The 13,050-nt window shown below is 38.4% G+C and overlaps 1 protein-coding gene and 1 non-coding gene across 2 annotated transcripts; one reads left to right on the top strand and one right to left on the bottom strand.

The window, feature by feature from the left end:
• The first annotated feature begins 4,354 nt into the window (after positions 1–4,354).
• On the top strand, positions 4,355–5,107 carry LOC121762246. Its single transcript, XM_042158061.1, has one exon. It carries the CDS (start codon positions 4,355–4,357, stop codon positions 5,105–5,107), a length of 753 nt encoding a protein of 250 aa, XP_042013995.1.
• A 4,737-nt stretch (positions 5,108–9,844) lies between these two features.
• TRNAP-UGG lies at positions 9,845–9,918 on the bottom strand. The gene has a single exon. It is a non-coding gene; the product is annotated as a tRNA-Pro (tRNA).
• Positions 9,919–13,050: the final 3,132 nt, after the last annotated feature.

The following is a 13,050-nucleotide window of genomic DNA, read 5'->3' on the forward strand; positions in this document are numbered from 1 at the left end:
AACTATCATATATTTAGAATAAAAAAGACTTTAGTCTATAAAAACGACATTTCTCTATTATTTGTTCATTTCATGCTACAATACAAACCATTTTAAACTTTTTCAATACTCGACAATTAGATCAAAGTCATGAAACCAAACATACGCCATTTCAAAATCACCCCGATGAATGACATGTTCTCCCCGGTTGAGATAAGTAGATTAATTCCTTAATTCTCTTTTAACCGTGCTTGTATCTACCTCTCCCAAATTTTTAATTGTCACAGCTTGAATATTAGTATACCTTTTGATTTGGACTAACAATTTTCGTTTCCCAAAGAAAATTCTTTTATAGGTAATATCCAATAATATTCCATATTTACAAACTTACACTGGAGTTTAGACCATCCACAATAGGCGCCCAGCGACCGCCCAGCCGAGCGCCGGCGCTGGGCGGTCTATTGCAGCCGCCCAGCGGCTGAGTGGAGAGAGAAACCGCGCAGCGCTGGGCGGTTATGTGGCGCTGGGCGGTCGGCTGGGCGGTCCGTTCGGCGCTATTGCAGCGCCCGGATCGCCCAGCGCACCGCCTAGCGCGAAAATTAATTTTTTTTTTCCGAAACACTATATATACGTGCTTTGCTCGTCATTTTCATTCGCACCACTTGTTTTAACGAGTACTCTCTCTATCTTAATTTCTGTTCAAGATCAACAACGGGAAATGGATCTCAACAACGAGCCTAATTCCGGAAGTAGCGGGTCACAAACTCCGACGATCCCTGTGGGAAGTGGATGGGGTCAGGTGCCCGGGTACTACAACATGTACCCGTGGCAACAGATGATGCCCGGGGCCCCAATGGGGGGGAGTCTGCCGGGGGGGTTTCCGCCGATACCGGGGTGGGTACCCGGGATGCAGATGATGCCCGGGGGAGCACCGGCGACACAGTGGACTCCGGGGGTCGTACCGGCGACACAGTGGACTCCGGGGGTCGTACCGGCTACACAGGGGACTCCGGGGGTCGTACCGGCTACACAGGGGACTCCTGGGGGGTCCCCGGCGACGGCGAGGGATGTCTATCGCCCCAGTTTTGATTTTTCGACTGGGTCTTCGCACACATCGACCCAAACACCCTTGGGGTTTGATAGTTTCTCCTTAGATGAGTTGGGGTTTGATACTCTCGGAGCTCCGGAGACTCTAGTTCAAGGGGGGGCAGTGCCGGGGCGTGGCGCCCCAAAGAAGAAGGGCAAGAAGAAGGTCGGCGAGTCGTCGCAGCCGGGTGAGGAGGAGGTACGGAGGAGGTGGACGGACGACGAGAACGTCGCGCTCAGCAAGGCGTGGGTGAGTGTTTGCGACGATCCTCTCGTTTCGAACGAGCAAAGGATCGTCAACATGTGGGGCAAGATAGCAGCAGCCTACCAGAGATTTTGCCCGGAGGGGAGGCCCCGCAACGGGGAGGATTGCCGGAAGGGCTGGAACCGAATCAGGGCGGCGGTCTCCCGATTTTCGGGTTTGTACACCAACGCACTCCGCATGATGAGCAGTGGCCAAACGGAGGATGACTGCAGGAGAATAGCGGAGAAAGCCTTCCCACTGAAGGGTTTATACAAGGACTTCACCTACTGGAACTGCTATCTTGTACTGAGCGAGTCCGAGAAGTTCCGAGTAGGTGTCGACTCTGGCTGGCCGAAGAAGCAACGACTGAACTACACCGGCGATTATAGCGGCAGCAGCGGAGGTTCCCACGACCTCCCCGAGACGACGCAGGAGTTCCCTACGCCGCGTTCGGTCGGTGGCCGACCTCGCCCGATTGGGCGCAAGCGCGCTCAGCAGGCGGCGAGAGGGAACGCCGGGGCTTCCCAGGAGGTCCAGTCGGCATCCCCCCTTGGCCAATCCACCCAGGAGCTCAAATTCTTCGCTCGCGCCCAAACGCGCGCTCAGTTGATCAAGACGATGGCCGAATGGCGGGTGGCGACGGATCCCGTGGAGAAGAGCGTGCTTCAAACCTTGCTCATGAGCCTGCAGGACGAGTTGGAGGCTATACGGAGGGAGACCGGTGGCGGCGGCAGCGGCGTAGGCGGCGGAGGCGACGGCGATGGTGGCGGCGGCGATGGTGGCGACGGAGGCGACGACGACGGAGACGAGGAGTGAATTGTCACTCTTTTTTATTAATGTATTTTTTTTTTAAATTAATGTACTTTTTTTAAATTATTGTACTTTTTTAAATTTTAATAGTATTATTAAACTTTTCTCGTATATGTCTCGTAAATTAAATTCCGTATATTGTGTGATTGTTAATTATGTCATTTTATATAATTGTTATTAATGTTGTGGCTATTGATGTGGCTGGGCTATTTATGATGTGGCTAGGCTATGGCTGGGCTATTTATAATGTGGCAGGAGGATTTTTAGTGCTGATGATGTGGCAGTGGCTAGGCTATGGCTGGGCTATTGCTGGGCTATTCCTATTGTGGATGGCCTAACAAGCGAAAATTCGTATTAAACCATGGAAGAAATCAAAAACCGAAATTTGAAATAGATCATAGAACCAATGAGAAAAAAGAACCAGTCAATTATATAAAATTGGATAAAATCAACATTTTAGGTTACTTGTATTTCACACCAAAACCGTGTTAAAGAAGATGTGATGTATTTTCAAGATAGTTACCTTAGACTAGTAGAGCAGGGATTCAATTCCACGTGTCACGTCATGTTTCATTTATCAAATTTCATTAACTATGTACATCTTGTTTAAGATACTCAAATTTCCTTCTTAGTGTAAGGACCATTTCAAGTCAAATTAAATTGCAATTGGGGTCCCTAGCAACATTTGTGGCACAACACGGTCCAAGAGACTTCATGTTCATTCATGTTGAATTATCGTTACAACAATCGTACAAATGTCGGGTCTTGAATATGTACGTATACATATTGGAGTGGACGCATAAATTTGTTCCGGTAGAGACTACGTATCATAAAAGTCAATTTTCAAATTCTGAGATGATACATTTATTCCGATGTTATGATACGGATTTTTGCATAGCGATTCACACAAAATATCAACATTTTGACGATTATATCAACTTATAAAGAAACTTTTTTCACTTGGTAGGGGCTTTAGTCTTTTCTTGATTCAATTTAGCTTTGTTTTTTCAATAATTTTAATGTCAATAATATTTATACGGTATTAAAATCTAATTGATATACAAAACAAAAAAAACTATGTTAATACGGTCTAAAAAAACTCACGAAAATTACATTGTTCTCTTTCTTTACATACATATATCTATAATTATCTGAAAATTACAAAACTTGAGTAGCAGTGGTGCGGAATTCCCAAAAATACCTCCTGCCACGTCATACAGACTTCCCACTGCACTGTCACGTCATACGGAATTCCCACTGCACAGTGGCGGAATTCCCCGCGGAATTCCCCGCGGAATTCCCACAATAAAAAAAATTCACAAATTAAACAATTTCCGGAAGTAAGAAATTTACGGAATTAAATAGTCGACACAAATAGGAAAAATATTCCATTAATAAAAAAAGAAAAGTACATTTCACCAAATTTAAAAATACATTTCAATGCACGAAACGGGAATTCAACGGGAATGAAATGAAGTTCAACGGGATGTATATATAGGAACCGAAAAAAAAAATTAATGCATTAAACGGGAATTCTGCGCGGAATTCCACGGGCGTCAACGCAATGGCGGACGTCCGTACGGAATTCCCAGCGGAATTCCGCTGAACGCCGCGGAACTGCGAATTCCTTCGCGAAATTCCGTATCCGTGGAAGGGACGCACAATGGCGGACGTCCGCCACGGAATTCCCGCACGCCGGTGGGAATTCCGTGTGGACGTCCGCCATTGCTGATGCTCTAAGTACATTTTGTTTTAAAGATGGTTATTAATATGTATAATTGTATATGATTTAAATAGGAATAGTTTGTTACTTAAAAGTACTAGACTTCATAAAATCAATCTATATATACTATTTAATAGTGCACTAAATTAAGATGTACCTACAACATAATCTAAAATATTTTGATACTAGTACAATATTTCAGCTCGATCAATACTTTCACTGAAAACATTGCACATTAGTCATGCATCTAACATTATTATCCCAACACAATAAATAACCACTCATATCACTTAAATTAGGGGACATGGCGCTAATTCCTCAGTCAAAACATCCATAAATAATTAAATACAATAAGCAAGAAAATAGAAGCTTCCATGATATCTCAGATTATCCCATAGAAAAACTACCATTTCTTTGACTAATTCGCCCTCGTCTCCCCCACATATATATCTCCTACTCATACCCCTCAGTTTTTGCTTCCAATTCAACCAAATCATCCAAAAAATTCGCAGATGTTCATTTGCGGAAGTGGAAGTTTCAGCAATCAAGATGAAGGCGGCGATCACGAAGCCTACGCCAGCCCCTGCCCCACGCCGAAGCGCTCGCGGCGGAGCACCAGCTTCTGCAGAATTTTGGGGAGAGACAGCGGCAGCAAAAATCCCTACGCCGACAGAGGCCTCGACAAATTCTACGCGCTCCTAGCAGATCTCGACGATAAGAAGCAGAAGATCTACACACAGAGAGGATCTGAAGAGATCTCCTTCGTCCAATTCGTCTACGCCGGCGATTCCGACGTCGTTAAGCCGATCGTCGTCAAGCTCAAGGAGAAGAATCCGCCTAAATCGGCGAAGAATTTCACCGATCAGAGCAGCTTCAACAGCGCGGCGACGCCGATTGAGGCGAAGAGCGAGAAATCGACGAGGAAGAAGAGATCGCTGAGGTGCAAGGGGAGTTTGAAAATTGAGGATCTGAAACAGCCTCATTTCTATTTCCCGGTGATGGTGGTGCTGATTCTGGTGTTTCTCGCGATCTACGGCCGGTCGTTTGCGATCCTGTGCTCGTCGATCGGGTGGTATTTGGCTCCGACGATCGCCGGAGGGAGCGGCGCGGCGGCGGTTTCTAGTGAGAGGAAACCGAAGAGGAAGAAGGAGTATGTGAGAGGGAAGAGTGAGAAGATGGCGGTTGTGAATAGTGAAGGTCCTTCCTCGCCAAAAAGCGTGATCAATGGACTGAATCGAGTTCAACTTCAACAGCAGCAGCAGTAGAACATCATGAATTTGGTGAAGAACTGAAGATTTTGAACTTTTTTTTGTTTTCAATTTTGTTGAAAGTCGATCGGGTGATGTAAATAGTTTATTTTAATTTTCCTTTTCGGAAAATTATGAAGTTAGGTCAAATGAATCGGAAAATGTAACATATATGGTGTATATTATGATCGTAGTTTCATACGAGCAACAATAAGACGACGGCACGGCGGATTTGGTAGGGGCGGCTGACTCACCGACGATTAGGTTGATCAGAAAATGAGAAAACTAACATAAACGGGAAGTCGTGCAAATGCATGCCAAATCAGCATTGGTTTCATGTATCAAAATTATGTTCTGGATTCGCTATTAAATGATTATATTATCGGAGATGGATGTTATTGTGGAAGTGAATTAAGAGATTTTAATTTTGTTTTTGCAGTTCGAAATCTTTTTCATAGTGGATGTTTCTCGAATATGATTCGAAGTAGTGACAAGTTCTTTTTCATATCAAAGCTTCTTCTATCAATTAGTCGGTGTTCCTGTGAAATCGATATATGTAAGAACGATATCCAATATTTCGATGTTATTACCAAATTAAATAATATTTTAATTTGTTGATTTGATGAAATAGTCCAACTTATAAATATATTTTCAATATGTCCAATCAACCTATGTTTATTGGCAATAATCAGAATACCTAATTTACTCGTAGTGTTGGTCTATTTATTTAATTTTGAACGCCTACACCTGAAGATTTTAGCAACCTATATTTCGTTAAAAGTCTTATACTTAAAAAATGATTATTTCTAATATTTTTCCTAATTGTTTTCTTAATAATTATGGCGTCAATGATCCCTCTTGCAGTCTATACTTCTAGAAGAGTGCATGATGTCACCCAATGCCAAAACGGTCAAATATGGCCCATATTTTAAAGTTAGATAATGCAAATCAAGATAATCTGAATCATGATAAATCACAAAAATATAACAATTCTACTTATTAAGTTGGGACCCCTATTTTCGTTTATTACTACCATAGATGGCGGCTGGATATTGAATAATTAGGTGGAGTGACTTGCAAGCTACCAACTGCTACCGGTTTTTCTTTCAATTTTCTTTTTTTATTAAGCAAAAGAAAAATATCGTTACATACATTCCTTAACATCGACAGATAGTAACGAAACTCATAGAATCGAACGTGCCAACAATGGAAGGCAGAGATGGTGCAACTTAAAATGAACCCTATCTCTTGAAATAGGTCGACGATAACTTAAAATAATTCTTTATTGGAAAAAAAAATCCTGAAATCGTGCAACGAAATTAAATCTTTTCATAAGGGGGAGCACATGATCCATTTGTAATGTGCAGCATTTAAATTTTTTTAATTTAATTTTCCTAAAGGTATAATATACTATTACTATATTAGTATCTACTAACTAATTTATGAAAATGGATGAGGGAGAGAGTGGCGAAATTCTGGCACATCTTGGTAGTTGTACCACGTTAATCAAGAACATAGTCGAAACATAATTTATAGGCAACGACTTTGACTACATAATTTTATTTTTCAGTTTTTATAATAAGCAGTAGTGATATTTGAACATATGGTATTTTTTTTATCTCACTAAATAATTAAATCACTCATTTAAATTAATTCTAACTCGATTTTCCCTCGCTCCTGTTTGTAGTTCTAAATTACAAGTCGAATAATGATATACTACTATAAATTTGAGTTTGATTTGTTTATTTTATTGATTCTCACTTTAAAAGCTTAACGATATTAAGATCATTAATTTAATCATGTTTGGATCAAATATTAACTTAAATATAATCTTATTAGAGAACTACACGAGTTATATATGTAAAAATAATATTATTATTACAACAATATTTGTATTACACAAAATGGAAAATTAGTACTCCCTCCGTTTCTTCATAGTTGAGGCGAAACTTTTCGGCACAGAGTTTTAGAAAGAAATGTTGGGTGTGTTAAATAAATAGATAAAAAAGTAAGAGAGATGAAAATGTAGAGAGAATAAAGTATAAAGTGAATAAAGTAGAAAGAATAGAGTATAAAGTGAATAAAGTAAGAGAGAGAAAAAAGTTAGCATATATGTAAATGACTCAACTATGAAGAAACTTCCTAAAATGGAAAAATGACCCAATTATGAAGAAACGGAGGGAGTAATTCGTGTGCAGACGGAATTCCAAAACCTCGACTTGCCGCTAATTTGAGTTAGGCTTAGTCGGCAAGTTGAATACCACAATAATCTTAGAAAAAATTAAATAAATTAATTAAAGTACATATAATAGTACTGTATACACGTGACTTTAATATCTGTAATTGAGTTATAAATTAAATCAATCCTACCTAAATTTGTTTATAAATATTTATGTAACATACTTTTACATTTGTTTAGTTTATTTTAAATGCAAAAACATGTGTGTATAGTAAAATCATAAATAGACGGCCATTAATTATTGCTGAGTGAGTATCATATGATACAATTTATTACCTCGCTTTCCTAAGTTTGGCCAATTAGGTATTCAGCATGTCAATTGTGGCCATTAAAAATATAGAGATCATCGAATATATTTATTTTGTTCACTATCAATCAATTGGAAACCATTCATTGTTTGTATGATTTATAGCATGTCTTAAAAAGATAAATTAACATATTCTCCACTTATTTTTCGACCAAAGAAAACTCTAAATATAAAGGTAGAACAATAGATTGCTGCCACACAATATTACCCACTAGCTAACCAATGTTTTATAAAACCTAATAATTCTATATTTTCTACAATACATATCCTTATATAAACTCATATATTTTCATCAATTGAAACATTTTTTTCTTGAACTCGTATTTTAGTAAAACTAAAAATATTACGCAATAAAAATTTACTCACAAAAGGATACAATACAATTACGTCCTTTTAGTGCATAACTTCAAAATAAGTTAGTAGGATGTTTAAATCACGATAATGACAATGAGAAAATGATCGAAATATTATTGATTATTTTTTTATAAAATGAAAACAAAATCCTTATTTTAAATTTAATATGAACATAAGAAATTCTTAATGTGTGTGGAAATATTAATATTTTTTGTTCCCACTCTCCTATCATTTAATTTGTGCAATAATTGTAGATAACATCCCAAAGAATTTAATCCCAACCATGTGATAAATCCAAAATGGCTCACTTAGAATTTTCAAGCTTCACATATGTATGACATAGAAAATTCCATTTACATGCCAGTCAAATTACACATGAAAATAAAAATTCTTGATCAAGGTATCTAGAAGTAGAATAATAAAATTGAAAATCAAGGTAATCTAGAAGAGGACTTGATACTGCGGTTTGTTCACGACATTGCGACAAATTGTTTTTTTTATAAAGTCGTGTGACCTACTACTCTTTCTCTACTGGAATTTGTTATATTTCGATGATTTATAACATCTTTCCGATCCCAAAATTTAAGGGTAAAGCTCTTTAATTAATTCGGTATTCTAGCACCAATTAATTAGAATAAAGACCTTTTTTTTTAATCTTTCTTTCTACTCTAGATATCAAAACAAGTCTTTTAATTTAATTAGAATCTTTCGAGAATAGCGAAAGACACATAACTTGATATGTAAAATTGTAAATGATGGGGGAAAAAAGATCGTTCATCTTTTCTTCTAATCTCGATATCAAAGAAGTCTTTTGATGAAGTCTAAAGTTTCAAACGACACAAAAAACATTTAGTTAGATTCTTTTGAGAATATAAAATGACACTATAATTAGAGATATAAATTACTAGTATACTGTTTGGTAGGGAAGATATATAACTCATCTATGTTTGGAATTCTATGACAAAAATGACATTTTTTGTCTTAAAATTTCAAACATAATTTTTGTCATAGAATTCCAAACATAGATGAGTTATTTTGACATTTTTATCATAGAATTTCAAACATAAATGAGTTATCTTCCCTATCAAATAGGCTCATTGAACTTTCATTTTGCCTTTTACACTTGATATAAAAAAGAGTGATGCTAAATGGCCATAATGTGGCTGGCCATAAAGAGTTAATTTAGTCCATTTACATGTATAAAAAAATTAGAATTACCGATATAAACTTATATGTGTGTGAATGGACTTGTGAGTTGATACTTATCTTTGAATTTCATTACGTAAAACACATTAATATCACGAATTACTGTATACATTGAGCAACAATCAAGAAATGACAGTAGTAATAAGTTGAGCAAAAACTACGAAAGAGCAACACTAACGTGTTGAGCAACATATAATGAAGATGATATAAAAGTAAAATCAAGTAGTATTAAACCAAAAATTTTAAAAAAATTAATTTTTTTTGTTATTTAATTAATTTATGGCTGGCCATCATGTGGCCGCATAGCTTTATTCTATAAAAGAGTAAAATTGTTTAAAGTTTCTAACGACATGATACAATATGTGCAGAAGATGAGGTGTTTTGTTTATATTGGGCTGGGGATTTGGGCTTTTGGGCTTTTGGGCCGACACTATGAAATTCAGTTATTAGCCCACCCTTTCCCAATTGTCTCTCCCACCATAATTTGCTTTATTAATTAGATAATTGATACCGTACTTGCAGAATATTTGTGGGAAAAGTAACAAAAAACAAATCGGTGGAGTCTAGATTGGAATGAAAAAAAATTGATTTATGAATAGTATTTGATAATTTGTAAAAAATTAAATACAATCAAAATAAAAATGACAAAGGGGCATTCCGAGAATCGAATACTCGGGACCTCTCGCACCCAAAGCGAGAATCATACCACTAGACCAAATGCCCTCGTTGTAAACCTGCCTATCTTTATCAAAACTATTCTATAATATTAGTACGGATTATTTATTTGAAAATTTGATTATAAACATCTATACATAAAGCTAAGGAAATTTGAGAAGGCATCTAATGGTTATATGCTTCGAAAACAAAATATTGTAATGGACATTTCAAATATAAGTGAAATTGAAGTAACCATTGAAGGCAACCTGATTCTTTAGCATTATATTGAAATATTGAATGGACTCTCCTTTTTCAGACAACTTTCAATATTAGAAAATATTTTTTTCTTTTTGCATTGAAAGGGTGTCTTTAAATATTTAACATATATTCTAACTCGCTTTCATATATTAGCTGTTCGAATTTTTTTTTTATTATACTTTTTGCATGAATTTGAATCTATATATCAATAAATGGACCACCATGAAACTTTAGTCAAAATTCATGTTTTTCGTCGATCTGGCTTTACTATTTAAAGTATTTGAATTATTGATGATACTTTCATCTCCAGATGTAGTATTATATTTTGTAGGGGAAAGTTCAAGAATCACTTCTTTTTTATTGCTTTATTGCCCCTTTATCACTAATTGAAATTTAATTAATACAAATAAGTATTATTATATATGTGCATCTCTAAGTCTTAATGATTTAGCTCACTTCTAATTGATTTAGATCTCAATATTTAAAATATATATCGATTTTTAAAGTATAAAAAGTTAATTAAGTAATCATGAATCTTTATGGGGGTGCAAACCAATTCTGTCTGGCAAAACAATAAGCATCAATTACTTTCATTATTTGAATTTTTGAATTATCATTTCAGCAATGTGGGCCTCCACCTTTAATAATGCTACATGGTCCATTTATGCGACTACATTTATTATGTATAATTAACTAGATATTTGCTAAAGTATATAATTTTTGGTTGAAATGAAATTTGATATATTATCGTCTAAAACTTAGCAATCTTAGTCAAAATTTACCCTAAACAATGACATTTTCTCTCTCGAACATTGATAAATAAAAAATTATTATTATTATTATTATTATTATTATTATTATTAATCTTTATCTAAAAAACTACTACTATATGCCTTTCTACCAGGAAAGTGAGTTAAAATTGAATAGATATTAGAAGAAACTAACAAATTACATCGGTCAAGAAAAAGTCAATAGCCAATCAATTGTTGCTTGCTACCAAGAATGTGACTTCAATTATATTTGAAGTGACAATAACGCGATCTAATGGGTACCTTGAAAGAAATAACCCCATGTTTCTAATTTCTTGAACAAACCAATATAGATATATAAATAATTATTCATCCATTCTGTAATAAAAGTCACATTTTATTATTTTAATTCATCCAATAATACAAATCTTATTTCATTTTACTATTATTAGTAGGTAATTATCATATTTTATTAACTTATTGCACTGATATCATGTATGATTGTAAAACTAATATTCCTAGTAGACCCACATTTTAATAAAAATTTTAATTTACATTTCTTCACATTAAAAAAGTAATGTCATGCAGAAAAAAGTAAGACTCATATTACTAGACGTGGATGTATTGATCAACACCATATTATCCTATAATACTACTCAGTATTTGAAAAATTCAAGTTTCCTTAGATGATTAATTATAGTTCTTCATAATGACTCGATTCATTGACTTATTAAATGAAAGATATACGTGTTATTGAGTTAAGAGCATCCACAATAGCGGCGATCGGACCGGCTAGCCGATCCCTGGCGCTCGCCGGTCCGCTCGCCGAACCATTGCAGCAGGCTAGCGCCAAATCGGCGAGAAAAACGGCGAGCGCACGCCGATTCTCGAGCGCTTGCCGAGGCGCTCGCCGATCGACTGGCCGCCATTGCAGGCTCCCGATCGGCCAACAGATTTTTTTTTATTATTTAATTTTTGAAACACTATATATACGTGATTTGCACGTCATTTTCATTTGCACCACTTGTTTTAACGAGTACTTTCTCTATCTTAATTTCTGTACAAGAGCAACAACGCGAAATGAAGCACAACAACGAGCCTACTCCAAGGACGAGCGGGTCTCAAACTCCCACGGTACCCATGGGAGGTGGATGAGGTCCGATGGCCGGGTACTACAACATGTACCCTTGGCAGCAGATGATGCCCGGGATGGCATCTTGGGGTGGTATGTCGGGATGGCAGGGGATGCCGGGAGAACCGGCGATGCAGGGCGGCCAGGGGGTACCGGGGATGCAACCCGGGATGCAGATGATGCCGGGGTACCCGGGGATGCAGGGGATGCCGGGAGGGACAACGTCTATCGCCCCAATTTTGATTTTGTTACTGCTTCTTCGCACACATCGACCCCAGCGGAGACGCAGTTCAATGGGATTGAGACTTTCTCCCTAGAGGAGTTGGGGATAGATCTCGGGGATGTGGACACTCCCGTTCAAACGGGGGGAGTAGGGCGGGGTCGGGGTGCGCCAAAGAAGAAAAAGGGGAAGAGGGTGGTCGGCGAGTCGTCGCAGCCGGCTGGTGACGACAGCCACGGACGCGGAGAACGTCGCGCTGTCCAAGGCGTGGGTGAGTGTTTGTGATTATCCCCTCGGCTCGAACAATCAGAGGATCGTCAACTTGTGGGCTAAAATAGCAGCAACCTACAAGGCATTTTGCCCGGAGGGGAGGCCACGCAGCAGTGAGGAGTGCCGGAAGGGCTGGGGTCTCCCGATTTTCTGGCTTGTACACCAATGCCCTCCGAATGCAGACCAGTGGCCAAACTGACGAGGACTGCAGGAGGATAGCGGAGAAAGCCTTCCTCGTGCCCGGGCTTTACAAGGAGTTCATTTGAGGTGCTGATGGACTCCGAAAAGTTTCGGGCAGGTGTCGATGCTGGCTGGCCGAAGAAGCAGCGCCTGAACTATACCGGTGATTACAGCGGCGGCAGCAGCGGCAGTTCCCACGACCTCCCCGAGGATGTACAGGAGTTAAGGTCCCCTCCCGCGTTTGCTCGCCGCACTCGCCCGGTTGGTCAAAGGTGGGCGCAACGGGCTCGCCACGCCTCCCAGGAGGTCCAGTCGGCATCCCCCCTGTTGGCGGGTCGACAGCCGAGCTCCTCTTCTTCGCGCGTCAACAAACGCAAGCTCAGATGTAC

Source organism: Salvia splendens, chromosome 13 (genome assembly GCF_004379255.2).
Source record: "Salvia splendens isolate huo1 chromosome 13, SspV2, whole genome shotgun sequence".
NCBI classification, from domain to species: Eukaryota; Viridiplantae; Streptophyta; class Magnoliopsida; order Lamiales; family Lamiaceae; genus Salvia; species Salvia splendens.

What these genes read in the sequence shown, in the direction of transcription:
- LOC121762246 (XM_042158061.1), top strand. Translation starts at nt 4,355, where the DNA reads ATGTTCATTTGCGGAAGTGGAAGTTTCAGCAATCAAGATGAAGGCGGC.